This window comes from Larus michahellis, chromosome 1 (assembly GCF_964199755.1).
Source record: "Larus michahellis chromosome 1, bLarMic1.1, whole genome shotgun sequence".
Lineage (NCBI taxonomy): Eukaryota > Metazoa > Chordata > Aves > Charadriiformes > Laridae > Larus > Larus michahellis.
Window position 1 is genome coordinate 177687186 of NC_133896.1, and position 23424 is coordinate 177710609.

General features: G+C 44.1%; 1 protein-coding gene across 3 annotated transcripts; it reads right to left on the minus strand.

Annotated features, from left to right (window-relative positions):
* Positions 1-3733: 3733 nt before the first annotated feature.
* Positions 3734-22729, minus strand: KLF5 (KLF transcription factor 5). 3 transcript variants are annotated; one of them, XM_074564245.1, is made up of 4 exons: positions 22264-22729; positions 19475-20345; positions 18294-18353; positions 3734-5701 (listed from the first exon to the last, which is right to left on the minus strand). In XM_074564245.1, exons 1-4 carry the CDS (start codon positions 22495-22497, stop codon positions 5523-5525), a joined length of 1344 nt encoding a protein of 447 aa, XP_074420346.1. In that variant the 5' UTR covers positions 22498-22729; the 3' UTR covers positions 3734-5522. The 3 variants fall into 3 exon arrangements, with proteins under 3 accessions (XP_074420346.1, XP_074420365.1, XP_074420356.1); XM_074564264.1 differs by lacking the exon at positions 22264-22729 and adding an exon at positions 21810-21852; XM_074564255.1 differs by lacking the exon at positions 22264-22729 and adding an exon at positions 21090-21446.
* Positions 22730-23424: the final 695 nt, after the last annotated feature.

A 23424-nucleotide genomic window follows, 5' to 3' on the forward strand; every position in this document is an offset into this window, starting at 1 on the left:
CAACCAGTTGGTGGGGTGGGAAGGAGCAGCAGTAGTAGCTGGAGCTGCGGGAGCAATGGGAAACGGGAATTAAGCCTGAGACTGATGGGCAGCAGAAACGGGGCCAGGCAGAGAGCGGGAAGAAAAAGCAGAGCTAAGGGAGGAGGAAGTCTGCCTTGAGAAGCTCCACCTGAGACCTCATTTCAGGCTGCTGCCTGCTGCCACCTGCACAGGTGCTCCTGCAGGAATAACTCACGTATTTAACTTGCCGAGCTGAAGAGTTACTCTCTTTTTCAGTGTGAATTTGCTTGGCGTCTGCAATATAACTGCCCTTCCCTCTCCCCACAGCTCGCTCGCTCTCTCAAATCTGGAAGACTTCAAAATAAGGAAATAACCTACTCCTTGAAAACAGAAATTCATTGTTGCGTTTCTTCCAACAGCATCCTGGCCTGTATAGGCCACAGGAATACTGTGGCCAGCAGGACTCGGGAAGCGATCGTCCCCCATACTCGGCACTGGTGAGGCCCCACCTCGGGTACTGTGTCCAGTTTTGGGCCCCTCACCACAAAAAAGACATTGAGATTGTGGAGCGTGTCCAGAGAAGGGCAACGAAGCTGGTGAGGGGACTGGAAAACAAGTCTTATGAGGAGCGGCTGAGGGAGCTGGGGTTGTTTAGTCTGGAGCAAAGGAGGCTGAGGGGAGACCTTACCCCTCTCTACAGCTACCTGAAAGGAGGTTGTAGCGAGGTGGGGGTCGGCCTCATCTCCCAAATTACAAGCGATAGGACGAGAGGGAACAGCCTCAAATTGCGCCAGGGGAGGTTTAGACTGGATATTAGGAAAAATTTCTTCACCAAAAGGGTTATCAAACATTGGAACAGGCTGCCCAGGTAAGCAGTGGAATCGCCAGGCCTGAAGGTATTGAAAAGACGGGTAGACATGGTGCTTGGGGACATGGTTTAGCGATGGTTTTGTCAGTGTTAGGTTGATGGTTGAACTTGATGGCCTTAAAGATGCCTTCCAACCTAGATGATTCTGTAAGTCTATGATTCTATGATTCCCCAGTACAGTACACATAGCAGGGAAAACAGACCTTTACATTTCCCAAATTGTTTGGAAATTTGGTGTGGAAACACCCATTTTCTCCTCCCCCGGCCGCTCCTCAACTAACCTGTGGAGCTGGAGCTCGCTGCCATGACACGTCGTCAAAAGCAAGTATTTGCCAGGATTCAGAATTGCACTGAATATGCAAATGAACACGCATGCACACACACACACGTACGCGCCAATATATATTTGCATACATATTTATATATAAACAGTAACTATTTTTAAGAAGCACAATAACAACATCAAAGAAATCCCAGGAACTGCGGCACTCTTTGTTTGCCATGGACAGGCCTTTGTTCGCCGTAGACAGACCGGACCCTGCCTGGTCTCCACAGGCTTCTCCGGTGGCCTGCGTCAGCTCAAATCCCAAATCCTAAACAAGGGGCATTGGTGAGGGTGCTAGAAACACAGTAGATGACAACAACAACGTCATGGTTAGTAGTGTAGAAGAGGAATAAGTAAACACGAGCGAAGCATGCGAGTCGCTTCATTAAAAGCGTACCCATCGGGCTGCTTCTGCTCCTTACAGTGGCCAATGAATTCCCTCCGTCCTACCGCACTTGAAGTGCCAGGATGCATTATTCAGCACATGAGTAATTCACCACATTCTTTCGGCTAAGTGTCAGTTGTTGAGCCGGACTCTCTTTCATGAAGGTCAACAGCAACACCACTACGGCAGTTGTAGAACGTGGCGGAGCCTCGTGCCACCGTACTGACCAGATCAAAACAAAGATCTGTGCGAGGATCCCCTGTAATGAAGGCCACAAGGTTCCCATGTGCGCACAGAGGTGCTTCTGTGGCGGATCAGGCCCTAAACTCACATTGGAAACCACAGGAAGGAACTTGGCGCCCAGTCAAGAGGAGGACTAGGTGTTCACGTGGCCACCAGAAAAGCCAGTTGGCCAACTGGAGTTTCCCTCTTCATGTGGAATGATAATTCGGGTGCTGAAGGATAATTGGAGAGTTGAATTTGAGGGTGGCCTCAGTTCCTCGGGGGACTCTGCGCCAACTGCTCTAAATGAACCGAGCGGGGGCTACGGTGGCACTGCTTTTTCTCGCAGGTTTTGCCATCAGCCATGCTGTTGAACTCCTGGATTAATGCCACCCGTTGCTTGCCAGTGGAGAAAGCTCCTCTACATTTGGTTTTGTAATGTATTCTGGTGCACAGGTCTGCTGTGCCTGCCTCTGTTTGCATTTGCTGAAGTAGATGGGCCTAATTATGGCCTTTCATTCAAGATTAATATGAAGCCATTAAGCTGGTTTATGCAACCAGGTAGCTGAGCAACAGAAACATCTAAAACAAGTATGAGGCAATGTCGGAGGCTGAAACCATGCAATCAGCCGGCTTTGGTTGTGAAAAGGCATGGGAAACGCAGAAGCCAGCGGACCAAAGACAAAAGACAGGATGAGAGAAGATTCAGGAGCAGCTACCAAACCCACCGCTGGTCCAGCCCCACATGGTCGGGCTGAGCTAAACAGGGAGGCTTCAGGGAGGCTTCACCCCACGCCGCGCTCAGCAAAATAAGCCCCGGTAGCAATTTTTCGCAGTGACGCCAGAGGAACGGTTGCCCAATTCATTGCCAGCCTCCTCTCCGAGCAGAAACGCTCCGAAGAAACTCAGGCATTTTGCTAATGGCTGGATCAGAAAAGGGCAACGTCGCAGAAATGCTGCTGGGAGCTCCCTCTCCCTCTTCTCCAAAACATCGCTCTTGCGTTTGGGGTTGTGGAGAGCCAGGCGAGACACGGGCAGATTGTCTTCGTAATTAGCCACGTCTTCATTGACTTAGTTAACGCTGAGGTATTTTTTTAAAAGGAGGGATTAGCTGACGTGTGGGAGGGGCTCATTACGAGAAAAATCAATTAAAGAAAAATCAAAAGTTAGGTTGTAAGGTAAGAACAGAGGAATTTAAGAAAGGATTTAGGCGCCAGTGTTTACAAGACAATTGAATTTTGAAGAAATTGAGTGTTGATTTAATTGATTATAATCTGGTAGTAAATGGTACTTAAACTCTTTTATGGATTTTAAGTTAAATTTCTTTTTAAAAGCCTCGTATGCCTGTTTTCTATAGACTCAGAGGAAAGGATGAGAGACAGATGTAACCCCCAGATCTGAACATCCACATCCACTTCAGTTTTTCCATTGAACCATACTTCTGTCTTCCGAGGGAAAAACACTGAAAAGGAGACCTTGCTTGGGGGTCACTCCATCGCACTGCTATGGCACCCTCCTGTCTTTTTAGGGCATAAAAGGAGCTTTTGGGGGAGAAACTTCTTTTGGGCAATGCTGTAGACGAGAGTGAATAGGTTTTACCCACCCTGCAAGCAGGAATTTGTATTGTACCCAACGGGTACCTTTAATTTACAATCACGCTACCGTGGAAGGACTTTTGCAACCATTTTCAGGCTACTGTACACTTCCTTTAAAGTTCTGATGGCAGAAAAGCACCATGCCTTATCCCTTCACATTTATTATCTTCATCAGGGCAGGATGCAGAAGTGCCAGGTACTTTCCGAAGACACCGTCCCTGCTATGAAGAACAGACTTAATATAGCTTAATATTGCTGTAATTTCCATCTCCCAGCACAAAAACATAGAACTTTCATTGTCTGAAGCTTGAGAGAGCACACGCACATGCACACGCACACACATTAGGCACTTTGTTTTATTTTGCAAAAAAAAAAAAAAAAAGAGTCTTTATATATAAACCATTTCATTCTCTCTCAAAACATTCTACAACTATACAGCTGTTTGCTCCGTCATTTGCATAGGAAATACCACAATACAAAAATAAGGTAGGGGGGAGGCAAAAGAAGCAAAACAGCAACCAATTTATGCATGTGTTTCCACGTATAAACATTTGAAGCCTTACAAAATTATTTACATCGTTTGTCAACTATTTACATTAAGAGCAACATTTCTAACTATAACAAACAAAACTATAATTTATCAAGTATATGTAAAATTGTCTTAAAAAAAAAAAAAAAGAGTCTATCATATACCACAAATAAATAAAGACAAACAACAGTTTTAACAAAGCTAGGTTTCCTGCAAGACCCTTTTTTTTGGTATTTTGATTGTCTAGTCTAGCCTTTGGTTGACAGCTTAATATTACAGCTTGTGAAGTCCAGACACTTATTAGGTTTGTTTGGTTTTCTCCTGTTGTCTGGCCAAATCCTACACGGTCTAACCTCGTCTTTGGCCCTTCATCTACTATTTCAAGGCTGAACACGGTGGATCAAAGTCATTGTTAGCATAAAAGGGCACCACTTTGTTGACTTCAGTGGAGTTTCAGCTACTTTTGTCAGCAGTAAATTTTCCCCTGCGTGTGTCGATCTGAAGAGTGGATTAACTAAACTGCACTGTAATTTTAAACAAAATTACTGTATCCTTTACCTTCTAGTAAATTACATGCAATATCCACACGAAACTAGATCATACTGGTGCTGAACCAGCTTAACATGTCTGTGTATGAAAATTGCATCCTAAATCCTTCTTTTTGAAGTGATACGAAGTTTAGCTTATAGTAAGAGGTTTAACATTCTGTGTTCATTGTAACTATCCCCGTTATTTAAGCTTCCAACATTGACTTGACGGTTCATTCTACGTGTTTTGCCCTTTTAAGCGATTTGAAAACAAAATCCTGCTTTGAATATTCAGTGCACACCGTTTGAGCTAACAGGTACAAAACATCTGAACGCTTAGCTCATTTCTCTTATGAAAAATGAAGCTAAGTTTGTACTGTTTTGAGAGGTATTTAAATAACTTTTTTTTGTAAATGTGCCATGTTATCAAATGTAAAACTGCTTTTTTCAGACGGTTCTTAGAAAACTTTTGTATTAAACCTAAAAAGCTGATTTGCATATTTACAAAATCTTTGTCATAGCAAACATGCAACATACAGAACAAAATGTTTTGTTCTATGGCTGTTTATGAATTTTTCTATGTACTTTATCTCCACAGAATGACTTAACATTTAAAAAAACCCCACAAGTACTAAGTATGTCCAGTAAAAACCTGACAGATTACAATTCATGGCTTTTCCACTGCGTTCATTCACCTGCAGCCTCTCATTAACTCGTTTACTAAACATTGTCACAATAATGACAGTGCTTTGGTCAAAACACCGCAAGAGAAAAAAAAATATGTATAAAGCTGCAATGTGTCAAGACATAATACTTGTAAAGAGATGAAACCTGCTGACTAAAGCCATATACATCATGAGAGCAAACAAAACGACCGAACGCTCTGGTATTGTGATACAGTGTCTTCCCTTTTTCTGCATAAATATACAAAATATACATTTCCAGTTTCTTTTGAGATTTCTTTTAAATGGATAACCCATACTCAAAAAAATTAAACTCATTTTAGTTGAATGTCGAGAGTCAATAGGAAATTGCATAGATACAGAACAGCCTCAACAACAAGTCCGGCTTTTAGTTCTGATGCCTCTTCATGTGGAGAGCCAGGTGATCGGAGCGGGAGAAGCTGCGATTGCAGACGGCGCACTGGAAGGGCTTTGCCCCCGTGTGCTTCCTGTAGTGGCGTGTTAATTCATCCGAGCGAGCGAATCTCCAGTCGCAGCCTTCCCACGTGCACTTGTACGGTTTCTCGCCTGAAAGAGGGCACAGAAAAAGGAGACTGTCAGCTGTCGCTCTTCGGGAGAAAACTGATGCGAAGTCACATTTGAATGGCATTGCTCTTCAATCTAATGGAGCAATACATGAGCTGACGCTTCCTAATTATTCACAGCTCTATTCAATAGGCCCCAAACTAACAGTCTCTTTGTTTTTTTCAGTGAATTTTGCTCTTGAATCTGTAATTTAATACCTTGGTAAAAAGTAAGAAACTTTCCAACACACAAATTGGAGACAACTACAGTACAGAAATACACAGAAGTAAAAAAACTGCACGAGAGTGAAATACGCTCCCTTACACTCATCTCAATACGAGTAGGAAAAAAAAGCAGTCTCTCACTTGACAATCCGGCCTAGTTTATAACTTACGCTTGCACCTTTTAAAAATGGACAAACTAAATTATACAGAGCTTTTTTTAAGAGGTCTGAAATGGGAAGGAAGATTTCTATAAAGGTTCTTTGTAGTGCGCAGATCTGTTCAAGAGCTTCTGATGTGAGAAGAAAGGGGCACAGTGTGCTACAAACACAACGGGGGTAGTATTTTCTAAAATGTCAGGGGCAATAAAAACTTGTGGTATCCTGGTTTGGCCTAGCTATACATAGGAGAAAGCACCTAAAAGATCAAAACACCCATTTTCAGAATTAAATGTCTACAATGAGGTACTTAAATAACCATATTTTAGAGGTGGCAAGTGCTTGCTGTCTCCATCAGTCTATAATGATGTATGGGGAGCACGGTGCCGCTGAAAACTTGCTGTGTTACAGTAGCTCAGAATACAACTTCCGAGTATCCAGCTACTCTTGAATACACTGGCCCAAGCACCTAAAATACCTGCATTCATCCATTTTAGAACTATAAACGGGGTAATAATTTATAGGTGTTTGTTGAAATGGCTGAAATACGAAGCCACAAAGCCAAGACCATTTCTGTGTGAAACCAGAACTTTACATGTACATACACCTGCTCGGGAGCTGGTATGGACATGATATCACCATACAAGCAAGCTTCATACAAACAAAGAGGCTAAGATTACCTATTTATAGGCTATTGCTTGATGTTGGTGGACAAAAACACCTTTCAGTTGGCAGACTGGATTGCTATCTACATCCTTTATATTAATTTGACCCATCTGGCAAGAACAGAAAGAAAACCGAGTTTATCAAAGCACTCATCGGTAGCTTCATCTGGAGCAGAATCAAACCAAGGCTGAGCTTTCCAAAAAGTCCTTTCCAACACATCTTACAGACCTTCTCCCTCTCCATTGGTCTCAGACCTTTACCCTCACAGCCTCAATCCTACAACACGGTGGAATGAGTCCTACTTTTCCCTGGTTTACCATCACATGAGCACACGGAAGAAAGACAGAAGCCAGTATCCTGCAATCAGACTGTTTGTTCTGCACCAGTTATGCAGAGAACACCATTTGAGAAACTCCAAAACATTACTTCAGAGACGCTAATCTATCATTCAGAAGAAATTATGAAACTGGTTTTGTCTGGGAGTTTCTACTGCTTTTTCTGATCAACTAACTAGTAACTTTCCGTCTACTACTAAGAACAGAACCAGCCCTTTGCTCACAATGGGGACTTGACTTCTTGTTGGCAGCATGGTCACAACCAGAACCAGACCTCTACAAGAAAAACTAACCACCCAACCAAACAACCACCTCTTTGCATAAACAGTGACCGGGATTTATTGAAATCACAGTGGAAACATATCATCCCTTAAGAAAAACAAACTTAGAGCCTGGCATCACCTCTCCCAGAGGTTCCAAATTATTTGGTGGATGGCGAATCAGAACACAAATCATTACAATTGTCCGTCATAGCTGAATTTACCCTGTCTGATGCTGATTGAAGACCAGAATGATCTATCACACAGGACTCTTTTTTGGTTCATGTCACATACACTGTAAGTTAAAATACAGATTTCATTCAAAGCCAGTGTGTAAAGCTTTTCTAACATCAGAGAATCCCGTTGAGATAACACATTTGTTCTTCACAGCAGAACGACAGGAAAGGTCTCTATTCAGTGAGGGATCTTTTGCACTATATACATCATCCTTAACGTATTTAAACTGGGTTATTACTGCAGCCTGTAAAAGGCTGCATTGCTGATCCATAGGCATAGCACCAGGGAGCTCTTCTGTGAACAGTCTGTGTTAAAACACACGTGTACACACGGAGGTTGCACAAAAGCATTACTCCTGCACTTGAAGCGCCTTCACTTAAAGCCAGTGTATTTCTTTTTCTCCTTTCTTTCTCCTTTTCTCCCATATTGGCTTCAAACTCTTCTTTAAAAGCCTTCACTTAAAACTGCCGTATTACAATCGATGCTGAACTCCCAGTCTTGTGATCCCCCCCCATCCTAACTGCCCACAGAGAGCATATACATAGTCAGGCCTCTATATACTCCAAATGCTTGCTTATCCACTTTGCAGAATTACATGAGGAATGAGAGTAATGCTAAAGAGGGCAGGAAAACAGCACCAGTTGAACAAAAGCCTAGGAATACCCAGACCGGACCAGAATGGGGACCGGGAGATTAAAATCACAGTTTCCAAGCGTGGCATCGAGGAGGTATGAAGTATGTGCACCTTCACCGAGTGTGGGACTACACTACCGAAAAAGCAGGCTCAAAGTTGTCCTGCGTAGGGGGCACCTGACCCTGACTAAGTCCAAACAAAACTGCTGTCCCCTGTTAAAACATTTTTACCCTGCGAGCACCATCAGCAGGTGATACAAAGGCTGCTGGCATACACACCACCAGCGGTGAACCCTTGCCTTCCCGGGCACCACAGCTTCCAGAGTCAACGCTCAATGCAACGGCCAGACCCCCATCAAACTCCAGGGGACCCAACTTCCCAGAGACACTATCTACAAACTTACCCAACTGTCACAGTCACTTCACCGCCTGTCACAGTCACGAAATCCTCCCGGGCAACAGCGTTGCTCGGGGGAAAAGCCAGGCAGTGCCACGCAGAACAGCATCGTTCCTCCTCGCCGGCCGAATTCTGCGGAGCGGAGCTGCACTGAGCAGCGCTCGGGGGATGCGCGGAGGGGAAGGAGCTGGTGCCTTACACAGATTATTTTAACAGTGTTACTTTTATGTAGTGGAAATTAAAGCCAGAACGCTGCTTTTAACCCCTGCTTTGGCCAGCAGTGAGAACTGGAAAATGTATTTTTAGCGCCAACATAGAGGCCTGGATTATTTTGAATAAATCCTAGGGGTAAAATACTAAATATCTATGTTTGTAATGCTAGTTTCCGTTGGAAAGTTCTATTTAAGAACTGCATCAATTTCAAATGTTTTCCTTTTGGGCAAGGAGGAAGGGGGGCAAGAAAAAGAAGGTGGAGATTATTTTCACTCCTTTAAAGAAAGCAGAAGAACAACTAGCTGGTAATATTTTCTCTCTCTCAACCTATACACATGCTTTTTGTCATTTAGCAGAAATAAGAATTTGGGTTAAGTTCCTGCGGCAAGGGAAAAAGAGCCTCACGTTACATATTTTCTGAAGTGACCCTACTTCGTTGCTATGCTGACTTTAAAGCGCCGAGAAATCTGGGGTTGAAGATTTATTTTTAAAAAAAGCAGGTATACACAACAAGGGACACTGAACCCTTTATCCACTGTTTTCATTGGCTACATAGTAATGTAAGATTTGTTTACTTTAATGATTGTGCGAAATACAGTAGCTGTAAAGTTTCAGAAATATTTGGTTTTCCTCCAGCAATTTAGGGCTTCTATAGTGTTAAACCAAGAATGCCACTGGTCATCAAATACGAAGGCAGTACGGCTTGGTTACTGGAACACGATCGCAGTATCAAACAGATATTTCACTGTAAAAGCAAGAAAACAGCTAACTCCTCCACTTCAGGGGAGCTTCCACGGGATTTGTTAGAATGTCAACACTGTTCAACTAAAACACCATGGAGGAAGCTGGTACCGATTTCCAGCCAAATAGCACACTCCAACCCTTTCTTCCCAAGCCAGAAATATTATACACAGCACTTCTGGGAAACAGAACTGCTTTCCTTTAAATTATACTTCAACAGGATAGGGATTTCATAAGTTTAATTGGATTTCTGCATAACCTCCTTCCAGTATCACTGATTTAAAATATTTTGCTAGGCTTATAGATCACAAAATATATTTTTAAGTTCTCGAGCTGTTAATATGTATCCATTCTCCAGCTTAAAAAAATACATTTGTGGAGCATGAGAAACAGACTTGTACTTGAGCACAGAAATTTTAAGCCCTAATGTTTAGTTTGGAAGCTCTTTTACAGAAAGCACCTAGCAAGAGATAAGGGAGTTTAACCTGAACAGAGACTATTTTGCTTGCAACGTGTCTGTCTGTTAAAAAAAATAAAATAAAATAATGCTGTGAGATTGCCAGGATGTCAGAAAGATGTCTGGATACGCACATATAACATGCTAACCTAACCAGCCTCTTCAACAGATAAACTATCCCAAGGTAGATCCCTTGTCGATACCACAAGAGAGTGGTCTGGACCAGTGAGGCACACCGTGTTGGCTCTTCTCCCTTTAATTAACCTTCTTGGGATTTAGTTGTGTCAAAACACACCCATTTCTTTCCTAACATTAATTCTAGCCACTGGCAGTGACCCTCATGGCCACGCTCATTTGGGTAAGGTACAGAGCCACCAGTGAATGGGTGACGCTCATTTTGAAGACACCCTCTATCTTCAACATGCAGCCTCTGTTCAAGAGAATTTTTCTGTTTAAGATTCTGTTTGGAAAAAACAAGTCACTGAAAATCTTCATTAGTGATGAATTTCCCCATTAACATGAAAATACGCTTCCTTATTTCACCAAAGAGTTGTGTGACTTTATTTCTGCAATTCACCTCTAGAATGGCTTTCTTTAAACACAAAGCTGCAAACAGCAAGGGCTGGATTTTCAAACCTTAAGTTAAGTAACTCTATTGGTATGCAGAAATCCAAATACAGGTATCACACCCGCCAATGCCTGCAACTTCTCTTACTTCCTATCAGAAATTTCTGTCAGAGCAAGGACTTTGGAGCTTCCCTGAGGAAGAAGCAGCAGCATACTTTTCGAAGACTCCAAAAGACAACACCTGATTACAGCTCATAATGGTATAGAAGTATAAAGACAGCCCCCCCACCGTCATTCTTTCCACCATTTTAATATTACTTATGTTTATTACGGAATTATTTCTAGTAGCAAGAATATTCAACTAGGTGCGATAAAAAGGTGGCAGGCAAAGCAGAAGTTTCTGCACCATAATCGCACCAGTTACATACATAACCTGTATTATGTCCAGTTTTAAAACAGGTTATTATAAAGATTTATGTTGTCTCAAAGTCTTCTGGTGCATCTGTTTTCAAATTTTTCGTATCTTAGCATCAGTTGTCTTAGTTTCCTGACATGCTATACCCTCAAATTTTCAGAAAAAATAAGAACAAACAGAATGGGTTTTCCTCTGGTTTAGTTTGCCTGAAATAGCTTTCCTGTAGTTCATAGCATCATGGTTTTAAACTCTGATCTCTTCCAGGCTGACTGCAACTGAAAGCAGTTGCTTGAATGTATGTCTGCACTCATTCAAAAGAAGTTTTTAGCTCCCAACGTTTACCTAAAATTAGCCCTTCCTTCTGCCATTGACTACGTGCTGTAGTTGTTTTTAAAAGCAGATTGGTGGTTGGGTTTTTGCCCTTTTTTAAGACAGGGGTTATTTTTTAGAGAAAGAGACGAAAGCTGAAATTTTAAAATATAAAAAAAAAAAAAATCCCGCAGGTGTTCAAAAGCTCTTTAGAGCACTGAAATTCTCGGTTGTCCAAGATGGAGATGGACCAGAGGGCTGACAGCATGCAAGGTACATCCAGCTTATTTTGTGAGTGACAAAATAAATTTAGTCCTTGAAACATCCAGCCCACCAGCAATACGAATGCATAACATATGCTGCACATTTTTAAATGTGATAAAGCCTCTACCTAGTATAGTAATGGCTAGAGGGTGACCATTAAGTAGTACTTCACAACGAAAAGGCATTTTAAGGAATCCTGTAAAAGAGAGCTGTTGCACTTCGTAAGTCCAATCACTGATAAATGAAGCAGTATTTGATCTCTCTCTAAAAAAAGCATGAACAGGAAAAAAGGTAACTGACTGGTAAGCAAAGGGGACGGCCAAAAGAGTTGTGCACCATTCGCTTTCTGACTACAGAGGCGCAGAAGGCATTATCTTCTGAGAGCTCCCACCAGTGCTCAAAACACTCTCATTTTGCTAAGTGTTGTCTTAGGCAGTCCAAGGCTTACTGGGGAATCTTGATTGGCCTGTGCAATGGTTTATTTTCTTTCTGGCATAACATTCTGTTTTAACAGAGGTGGTCTCTCTTCAAGGAGATATGTAAACAAAAAGGAAAGGAATTTTTATTATTTTTTTTTAAGTAGGTTTGTAAGAAATCCATGCCATCTGGGGTGCATGGCTGTGTCTACACGTCCTGTGCCGAAGAACACATTTCCTCATCTATGCCTGTGGTGCAAGAACAGCTCTTTAGCTCTCACACCAATAACACTGGCTCTTGTACAGTCAGATAAGAGGTGCTCTTAAAATGGAATTTATTAAACACGTACTGCAGACTTCCAGATTTCCATCTACTGTATGCACACACACACCAAAAAAAATAAATTGAAAGCAATCCATTAAAGCTATTTTAACTCAAAGCGAAGCACTGTACACTTGCCAAAATCAAAGGTTTTAATATGTCCTTAATCAGAGTTGTTAGAGATCACGGAATATAAATAATGCAGCCTGACAGGACAGGAATGCTGCTACCAAGATACTCAGACTAAACTAGGACATTACTTAAATGTTTCTAATCTTTCACCAATGGGAGGTGCAGGTCATCTAACAAACAACAAACAACACGCTATCCTGGAACCAGGAGTCAATCGTCCCCGTCAAGCTCAGAAAAATTAATTACAATAAGGAATGTCTAATCAAATAATGGAAAGTTTTAATCACCGGCAATTGCTGTGAATCTTGGGACTATATTAGCCTATGTAGGGCGGTCTTGAAATGCACTATATTTAAAGCTGGTCTCTTAGGTCAACAGTTTCCTTATCGGGAATCAAATATCCTGGAACTGAAGTTTAATCCTCTCAGGGAGCAATTGACAGAAACAACAGGTTTTTTAAGCTTTCATGCTTAGAGGGACTTTCTAGGCTTTTAATCAAAAAGAAAATATTAGGCTTTTCTTTTCACTATCTAAAATCTAAAAGGAGCACCCCTCACCTGACACCTTGGAATGTAATTCCTGCTTCATAAAAATTGTGTGCCGGATGCTGATGTGAATGACCAGTAATATTTAACTAAAATTCAGGTTTATGTTGCTAAGATTTCACCCTCTTTTGAGCAACACATTCAAACATGTCTCGTTTAGGTTATGACTACAGATAAAGAACCGGATCAATTAATCCCAAGGTCTGCAATCATTCACAAAGTGTTCGATGGAAAATGCATTATTTTCCCTTAAACTGTGGCTTGCACAGGAAAATAATGTACTTCCATTTCTCACACAGGCAACTAATGGATTTAGCAGAATTCATAAATAAAAGATACCAACGTATTCTCCAGCAGTGTCTAGCAACGCTGCACTTTAATGCACTTTGTCAACCATTTTATTTAACTCTCCTCCATTTTTCCTTATTGTCTCTATCAATGATAGTATTTACTGACACCTCCTTAAAGTATAAGCTGTGCAACTGACTCATCTAACAGGTTAAAGAAGCAGAATCTGCACAGAAATACTACTTAATAGCTATTTTCATGATGCAAAGATTCTTGCAGGATGAGGTTTGCTATGTACACAGGAGGCTGCAACCATGAGCAAGGCAAAGAAAGGCTTTTGGGGCCTCCATTCCCCACTCGTACACCACAAGTGAAATCCCTCACCGAAGTGTCAGGATGATTTGAGTCAATGCATTTTTTTCACAAGGTGCTTTTATTTCCAGCAGAAGTCCAACTACCGTTTGTCCTCCCTTCTGAACAATGGGCATCCTGAACTCTCGGGCAATTCTATATGGTACCAGCTTTAACAAGTATCTGTATATACAGCTACGGCAAACTCGCAGCGCAAGGCCCTATGGACTGCTAAAGGCTATTGCACACAACTGGTTCTAATTCTGATGTACCATCAGAGCCTAATTCTGGATCCATTGAGGCAAAGATCTAAAATAAAATAAAACGTTTAACACCTTGAGGAACCGCAGAAGTCAGCAGCTGTTCCATGCCTACATAAACATTTGAAATAACTAGGGACGGTGGAAGTATTTTGAGTGCATCTCATTTAGAGAAATGCCATTTCTCTTGAGTTATCTCGGCTTCCACTTCCCATCACCAAATACAAACTAGATCTATAGATAGAGATGAAATAGTTCTGCAGTTAATGCTAGAAACTATTAATGGCAAGCCCACCATGTGACCAGAGAACATGCCTGTACAAAGACTCTGTATACGGAAAACCAACGTGCAGCTGGAAAATGTCCTCAATGTGCGTGCCTTGATGTGTTCAAAACAATGACAGATTTTGCTCTTAAAACCACACACAATTCTGAAGTGTGCAGCTGTTCACAGAAATAATAAATAAAATAAAAAAACAACCCAACACCCTGAAGCCAGCGGCTCTTCTGCAGCGTTACAGGTAGGGTACTCCAGGTGCCTGCATATCAAAGGCTCAACTTCCACAGTCTGAATCTTTAACGTATAAAGAAATCTAACAGGATAAGTTACAGGACCTCTGTTTCTAAAGGATTATTTGATATATATATATACTCCAATGCCAGAAAAGGAACCAAATGAGGTTTATCTACAACACACAAGTACTTTTCACTGACATTTGGCACGTTTTTCAAGTTGGACACAGAGCTGTTATGCCAGAGCCTTGAGGTGGTTTTACTGCTGGACAGCCCGCAACAAATGCATAACCCCCTCCCCCATTATATACCGTCGTTGCACAACGCCGGTTATGAAACGAAACTTGTTCCATGAGTAACAGGTAAAATTATTTTAAAAGAAAATCCCTGCTTCAAAAGGTCAAAAAATCCCATCTGTTTGGAGAGTTGTTCCAACAGGTACTTTAGCATACTGAATACCATTTTACCTGTTTCAGGGACAACTAATACCGAGTTAAGAAACCATACTGAAGTGTTTTAAGGTATTAAAATGTACCAGACTCCATGGATACAGATCCAAAATGTATCTTTGCAGCATTCAAATCTTTGTTCAATTTGGGGATTATTGGTTCTGTTTTACCTCAAACCAGGACATTAGTTTACCAATAACTAAAATTTACTTCATAACTGACAAATGCTAAAGCATTACCTACAGAAAGAAAAACCTGTGCCTGCTTCAGCGACTGGTACAAATACATTAACTTCGCTTAGCTCTGTACGTGAATACTGGATTCCTAATCAACGGCAAAACCAGTGTAATTACATTAAATCAGACTAACTATACCAGCTTATACCACCTGACTGGGTGTCAGGTAAACACCTTGGGAACACCTAAGAAGAAAAATGTAAGGGATTTTCCTCTTGCCCATTTCCTATAGTTTTATTTAGATGTAATTTATAAAGTCTGACAGTGTGTTCATATCTGAATTGGAAAAAAGACTGCAGCATACATTCCACCTATCAAAAATAACATTTCCCTCAGGTTTGTTCTCAAAGAACATCTAAGAAACCCAGTGAAAGCCTTTCAGAAGAAAAACGCTGTTAAATAAATACTGTGAAAAGGCTGAGATTTTTCCAATACAAAAGGAAAACCTAAGGTCTGTCTTGACTTTTAATGGCAGACAAACTTTGCTGCAGGCTCTTTTATTTTAAGATGACAGATTGCTGAGAAGGGTGGGGACTGGTTGGGATGAGAGACTGAAGCCAATTTTAAAAGGTATTGTTAAGAAACTAAGAATAAGGAGAAAACAACTTTAGTGGTCCATGATTACTAAAGAACGGGTTTAGCCAGATAAACAGGTCTGTTATCCCTGAAGGGATTTGAAAGAATATCACACACAACTTTATTAAAATGGATTACGTGACACTTGCTTTAGACTTTGAAAGTAAAAGCTTCACCAAAGCCCTTTTTTTATAAAAAAGATTAAAAAAAAATAAAATATCAAAGCTTAATAGTGCTATATGAATTCATAGTTCTGGGGGATGGGATGCACAGAGGCACACACCCAAATTTAGCCCTCGGCATCGAGCCCTTCTCTTTGGGGATCAATAGCGAGATTCCCCTGTGTTCCTGCAGGAGCCGTGCAACTTCACAGGTTTCCCTGAGTTTGTGTCCATTTACTTTAACATTCATATAATGGATTTACGGTACTGGGTAAATCAGAGATCTTGCTCGTAATACGCATTTCAACCATGTGTTAAGACAGAGATCAGAACCGGTGCTGGAAATCTTCACGTATTAAGTGAATATTCAAGAGAGTTAAACTAATGCAAACTCTGAAATAATGCAGGTAACAGGATACGGACTCACATTCTTGCACGAAATGCACTCTTTAGACAGTTTATCCCTTCATTCACCTCCCCAGAAGACCCTTTGTATTACAGACCTGCTTAAGTTCACTAGATTTTTATCTAAAACAACATTCTTGTTTCCATGAATACACCAGCTCCTCTGACCTTTGCATATTTATCCACATTTCTAAGGTCAAATATCTATAGGTAAAAAAGTGAAGGCAACAATAAACATTAGTGACCTTAAGCAATATATATTAGCGATGTGGTACGTATTTCTATGCACAGAAGTATTAACTTTATAAACCCTAAAGTCATTACTACTCAAGATACAAAAAAAGATACACATTAATTTAAAAATGGAAAAGCTTAAGTTTCAAATGTTGACTATGTAATGTTCACTTTTAAACTAAAGCTTTGCTTTTATCTCTCTTCCGAGTTATTGTATAATAGCAAACAAGATATTTAAAGCTGGTATTTAGTTGCTGGCTAAAGTGCGGAAGTGGAAATCGCACTCTTAAATTTACAGATCATTTATTAAAGAGCAATGGAACTATACTCTCTGACATTATTCAGGCTTATAGCCTCATGAAAATATTCCTTTCTTACTAAGCTTACTGCTAATGAGTGATTATATGTATCAAAAATATTTTTAAAAGTGTTCTTGTTTAGTCTATTACTAATGCAAAGCAATAGTCTTTGTACAGTTGCTTTTAATTTTTTACTGTGACTGCAACACAGATAACTCTCTCATTTATCAAAACAAAATTTCCATAGTAACATTTAGTCTGCAGATACTCAATTTCTTTACGATAATCCAACAACCCATTCAAAATAGCTGCTGAATATAAGGCCTTGTTTCCATAGAGATACTGAAACATTTTGTTAGATCATAGCTCACGCTAAGTTTTGTTTTGACTTTTGGTTTAAACTTGGGTGAAACCCCATCACTTTGAACGGCACAGCCGCAGCACTGACAGCCTGCTTCAATAAGCGAGTTGCTTCAACCGTGACTCGCGTTTTGCTCTGGATGGAGGTCCACGCATAAAAGAGCTGGGGTTCATACTTGGTTTTAAAAGCAGGAGTTGCAGCCCCCTCATTTAATTTCTTTACAAAATCAATCATGTGCTTTTCACTGATTTAGCATGACCACATCTCCGTACTAAGATCCCGGCAAAGAACTGTCCTAAACAGTTTCAGGCGCGCTGTTGGTGAGCTACGTTTTTCTTCCCATCTCCTCTCTCCTCCTTCCCCCTGTCTCAGCAGGTGAATGCTTACGAAGAGCACCTACGGCAGTTCCAACGCCCAGCCGCTGCCCTCTGCGCGCACGGCTCCTGCGCCCACCCACAAGCAACACTGTCCCCAGCTCCGCTCCACCCGGGCCCAGGAACAGAACGAGGAATGCCTCTGTAGCTGCAGGCAGAATGGCATCGAGGTACAGAAAAACAAGTGTGACGCACTGACACTTTCAATTTTCTCCATTTTTAATGTCTTTCACCGACAAAAAAAATTGAAATTATGTCTCCTTTTTAAAAAAATAAATATATAGAAACACTTGTCTTAAAAAAAAAAAAAAAAGCACAATTAATGCAAAGGACGAAGCAAATGGAGGTATCTTGGGAGTTTTCATGACGTTTCTGAAATGCTCTAAGATTAAATAACTCTAACAAGTCAAAGAGAAAGCCCAAACCAGAAAATTCTACCTATTTAGATACATTTTCAAAACTATAACATGTTTACTATGCTTAATTCATTATTCAAGAGGGAAAAAAGTCCTTTTTTAACACTTTACAGCATTTTAGATTGAAAAGGGAAGTTTCCATCTGTTTTATTCTTAGCTATTTTGAGATCTGTATTATAAAAGGTTTAACAAAACTGCATTAAGAATAAAAGCAATTTTTCTTCTCATTGACCAGACCTTAATTTTTTCTTAACTGAACTGCCAGCCTGAATCCACGCCACTCTACAGAAAACAGGGAGAAGATGGCAGATCAAACAAGCTCGCTTTCTTGGAAAATGTGTCAGCCATGAACAAACAGGAGACAGTGAGAGAATGAGTACATACCTGTGTGAGTTCTCAGGTGCGCTTTTAAGTGAGAAGACTTTGTATAAACTTTTGTGCAGCCTAAAACAAAAGAAAAAAAAGCAGAGAAGCATTTCAGTAGGGAGAACAGGAATGCTCCACGGTATGTTTAAACTTCCTCACTCAGCGCTGGGGTACTCTCTGGAAACATTCAAGTTTACTACCTTCTGGCACCATCATCATTTAGAAGTAAAATTTGATACAGAAAGCTCCTAGGGATATGTTTCTTTACATAGAAAAGAGAAAAATGTTTATGTTTCTGGTAGACTTACTACCTTGTAATGTAATATAGACCAATGGCTGCTACAATCTACATACAGTAACACCTGCTACCTAAGTTAACAACTCAGAGGGGGACTTTATTTTTTAAAAGAATTCCTAGAGGATTTGATCAAGCCAGACTCCGTGTCATTGTTACCCAGGGCTCAGCGTAACTCTTCCATCAAAGATTTCTCACATGGCACGCCAAATACACTGCTGAGAGTTTTGTTGGTAAAGGGGGAGAACAACCACGAACAGAAATTTCTCCCTGTGCTCGGATGGGTGTGAGTGCCTTCTATCTGTGATCACGTACTATGTGGAGGCACCGTTTATAGTCAGGTCCCTCTTGCCCTTCAGCATAGGAGAAGGAAAGGCTGGAAGAGAATCCATCTGGGGACAGTTTTCAGAGGTAGTTTTAATGGATTTCTGCGGGCAGCTGAATCCCCTGTTCGCAACAGGGAAGGTACGGCTGTGTCTCGACTACTCGGAGCTGAAATGATTCTTTCAGCGCCAGCAGATTCAAACTGAGCCTCCGCTCCATCACGGATATTGGAAAAGGGGAGCAGGAGCAGCGAAGTCACACTGACTTGCATTAGAGAAGGCCATCGTTTTTTAGATTTTTTTTTTAATATGGGGTACAAGTTTTGTAACGTGGTAGAATGAGCTCAGGCGTTTAAGAGAATTACAAATGACACGAAGAAATGGGTACATGTCATTTAAAGAATGTGAAAGTGTGCCACACAAAATAAGGAAATAAAGAAGATAAATTCTTCTTTAACAAGAACTTATTTGGTTCTCCCTAGGTGTAGACTACTGCTAAAGAAAACCACTTATACCTCATCCACGATTATTCATGCTTATTTTATTGCAAGAGCTGAGATTTTCTGGTATGGATCGCTTACCGGGATAGTCACAGTAGTGGATACGCCTTTTCTCCAAATCTGGGTTACTTCTCCTGTTGTATCTGACTGGTTGGATGTTCTGGGGGGTGATGGGCAGAGTCGCTGGTAAATTCGGGTTGTGAATTGCCAGCTTGGAAGCTATAGTTGCAGCGTACGACGGAGGAGGGGTTAAATTCTGTAGCATCTCTGCTTGTCTATCTGGACTTCCAGGCTCTGAGCTTGGGGGCGAAGGAGGGAAGTAAGTGGCCTGCTGCTGCAGAAACTGGTTTGGCATGGTGTAGGTGCAAGGGGGGATGCCCTGGAACTGTTTCATCGCAGTCTGTGGCACAGCCGAGGAGAGCGTGTTAAGGCCCGCCATAGCTGATGGCATGGAGACATTGTTAAGAGAGTCCATCACGGCTGCCTGAGTAGTAGTGTTGGGCATATCTAAATCCGGCGAGCTCAAGAGCTGATATAACTGGCCTTGCTGGGGCGTGACAGAAAGATGAACATCTGGAGTAGGAAGCTCCTGCTTGATGAAAATGTTGTTCACATCGGGAGTCTGGTGGGAGCTGAAGATGCTGGTAAATTCGGGGAGGGCCTGAGTGGGGGCAGGGGCAGGGGCAGTAGTTTCGCTCTGGTGACTGAAGATGGTGACCGGCTCTGTCTTGATGTGGGTTACACAGGGTCGCTGAGATTTGTACAGGCCAGTTCTCAGGTGGCTGATGTCGGGGAGGAAGACGTTCATGTTGATGCTGTAAGGCAACCCTTCGCTGTCAGTGAAAAACTGGTCTACAACCGAGGCACTGTCTCGTCTGTATTTCTTGTGCTCGGGGATGACAGGAACGGGCGGGAGCTGAGGTGCCAGGTATTTCTCCATTTCACATCTCGTCTGCAAAAACACAACAGACCATAATCCAGATGATTTGTTACCAACTGAGAAAGATGATGGCATGCAAGTCGCGTGACGCTTTGCAAAAGGCAATACTGTTCAGCCAGCCGCAAGCTACCTACAGAGGCAGTTATAAACATTCACGCTAATGAAAACCTGTCTTATATAATCGGCGCACTAATCAACATCATCAAGGACAAGGAGATAAAGCCATGACACAAGTTGTTCATGCAGAGTAAGCATTAAGATCGATATGATGCTTCAGCGTACGACAAACTTTTCATCTTTTATGCCTCCAAGACAGCACGAGGCGCAGAAATGACAGGCGCTATGCCTAATCTGCAGATCTCCTGCTCTGGAATTCACTGCTTGAGCAGGGTGACTGCCTATCTGTTTCACCCGCTTCTCTTTGAAATGCTAACTTTAAAAGCCACATCCTCAGCTGGCTATTTGAATGCTAATACTTCAAATAATGTTTTTATATATATATTCTATACTTCCAGGATTTTTCATCCTTAAAGGAAAGGTATTTTATTAGAAATATGACACCGAAGTGTAAAGTTATAAATAATACCAAGTAAAAAGAGGACAGGTTGACTGCATCAGAGTACCCTTTGTGTAAAGTGTCTCCGGGACTACACTTTAAAAAAAGGAAAATAATAATCTATACACTGTGTAATTGACTAATAGCGTGATAAACACGTCCCTATCCATGCCTGGGTCCTTGGAGAGCTCTTTAATTACCGGGAAATCATTCTCTTAGCGTAGTGGTGCGAGGGAATCCGTGGGCGGTTGAAGCCCGATACATTACTGGTACAGTCATCGCCAAAACATCTATCACGCACTCTCCAATGGGCAAATGCGACATTCCCCCCTGCCCTGTCAAGACCGCGCTCATTCCGGGCCCGCTTAGAGAAAGCAGACGACGAACAGCAACTCCTCTGCCCGAAAAGTTGAGGTTTAGGACTTTTTCTTCAAAGACCCCCGGTTAAACACCGCAAACAAACAGAGCCGCCTCCCCTCTCCCTTTGATCTGGATCTGCCCTGACATGCCAGGATAATTCTTCCCCCCCACCACCTCTTGTTTACGAGCCGAGGGGCAGCTCCCTTTGAAGACGGTGGTTTATTTACTCGCTGGGGAAGGCAGCGCCCGGCAGACCCGCTGCCCGACACCAGCGGCTCCCCGGAACCCCCCGTTCCCCGGCAGGGGGCTGAGGCGGCGGGCAGCGCCCCCCCCCCCCCCCGAGCCACCGCCACCAGGCCGGTGCCCCACGGGGGCCGCCTCGCCAGCGCCTCACGCTTTTTCCAGCTGTTCGGCGTGGGGACCCGCTCCGCTCCCAAACCGCCTCCTGGGACCGGCAGAAAGTCCCGGGAAGTCCCGTCTTTACCCCCCACCCCCCCCGGCCTTTCGCCCGGTGTCCTGTCCGTCTGCACACCCCCCTCCCCCCCACACCCCCCCCGAACATGACTCCCTGCGTGGGCGAGGAGGACAGGGACAGGCGGCCGCTCTAATTCTGCCGCCGGGCAAGTGCAAAGGCAGCAGCTGTAGCTTTCAACACACCCGCGGGGGCAGCCCCGCTCCCCCCCGCTCCCCGCCGCGGGACGGCCCGTCAGCCGCCGCCGAAGCCCGCGCCCCGCCTCAGCCCCGGCCGCCTCAGCCGCGCCCGCGGGAGCCCCGCCGGCCCTGCCCCGCTCCGCGGCCCTCCGCAGGGTGGAGCGGGGGGGGGGGGAGGTGGCCGTTCCCCTCACACACACCGCACCGCCGGTCGCCGCCTCAGCTCCGCACCGCGGGGTCCGCTGCCCGACCCCACCCTGTCCCGCCCGCCCGCTCCTCCGCGGCCGCTCCCCGCCGCCGGAGAGGGACGATGGCCGGTGGGCTGTGAGGGAAGGAGGGAAGTGGGGGGTGGCCGCCGCCTACCTGTACCATCTCCTCCGCCGGCAGGGTCGCGCCACCGCCCCCTCCGCCTCCCCCCGGGTGCTGCTGCGGCTGCTGAGGCGGCGGCGGCGGCTGCTGCTGCTGCTTCAGGTCCTCCCCGGGGAAGATCGCAGCCTCCCTGGCCCCCAGCACGGGCTTGAGCTGGGCGAACACCGGCTCCTCGGGCTGCTGCACGGGGCCCAAGCGGGCGCTCATGGTCAGCACCCTGGTGGCCATGAGGCGAGCTGGCGGCGAGTGCGGCGCGGACGGGCTGCCCGCCCCGGCGCAGGACGACTGGCCCGCGGGCGAGTGCGGGCGGGTGGGTGGCGGCGGCAGCGACGGTGGCTACTCGTGCGACTCACTCCCCAGCAGCCCCAGCCCCAGAGCGCATCCACTGCGGCGTCGTCAGTGCCTCCGCCTGTACCTGGCGGCGGGTATCTACCCGGTGACACACGCCCGCCCCTATTTCACCCTACTCCACCCCCGGCCCCCCCCATACACCCCACCCAGACGGGCGAAGGGGGCCGGCCCTGCCGCCTGCCCTGCCTACGGGGGGGGGGGAGAGAGAGCGCCCGGCTCCGCTCCGCTCCGCCCCGGCCCTGCCCCGCCGCGGCGTGCCCGGGCCAGGGGAGAGCGGCGGCGCTCGGCCCGCGGACCCCGGCCCACCCCCAGGCCCCGGTCCTCCGTCCCGGCCCACTGCCCTGTCCCCGTCCCCCGGTGCCCGTCCCGCCCCCGGGGACCGGCTCGGTGCTCGCGGGAGGTGGAGGAAGGTTTTCAACAAGTGCGGCCGCCCGGCCAGGCACACACACACCACCCCCCCCCGCCCCTTCTCCCGCTTTAGAGTATTATTTATAGTCTTTTAAAGAAGCGTTGCTAATGTAGGCGTTTTAAAACAGCCGTCGCTCCTACCTTTCATCTTCAAAAAGGGGGTTTTAAAGGCAGTCATTCAAATTTTATTATTTTTTGTCCCGAAGGCAACTTGTACCCGAAACCTGCTTGCTAATAAATTTTCCGCGCCGCACTGTACATCTCCGGCGTGCGCTGCGAAAACGCTCTGGCAGAAATAGCTCGGAGGAGAAGGAAGAAAGAGAGAGGAAAAGAGAGAGCAACAATGGTCTCTTCTCTTTTTTTTTTTTTTCTTTTTTTTCCTCCCCCCCCCCGCCT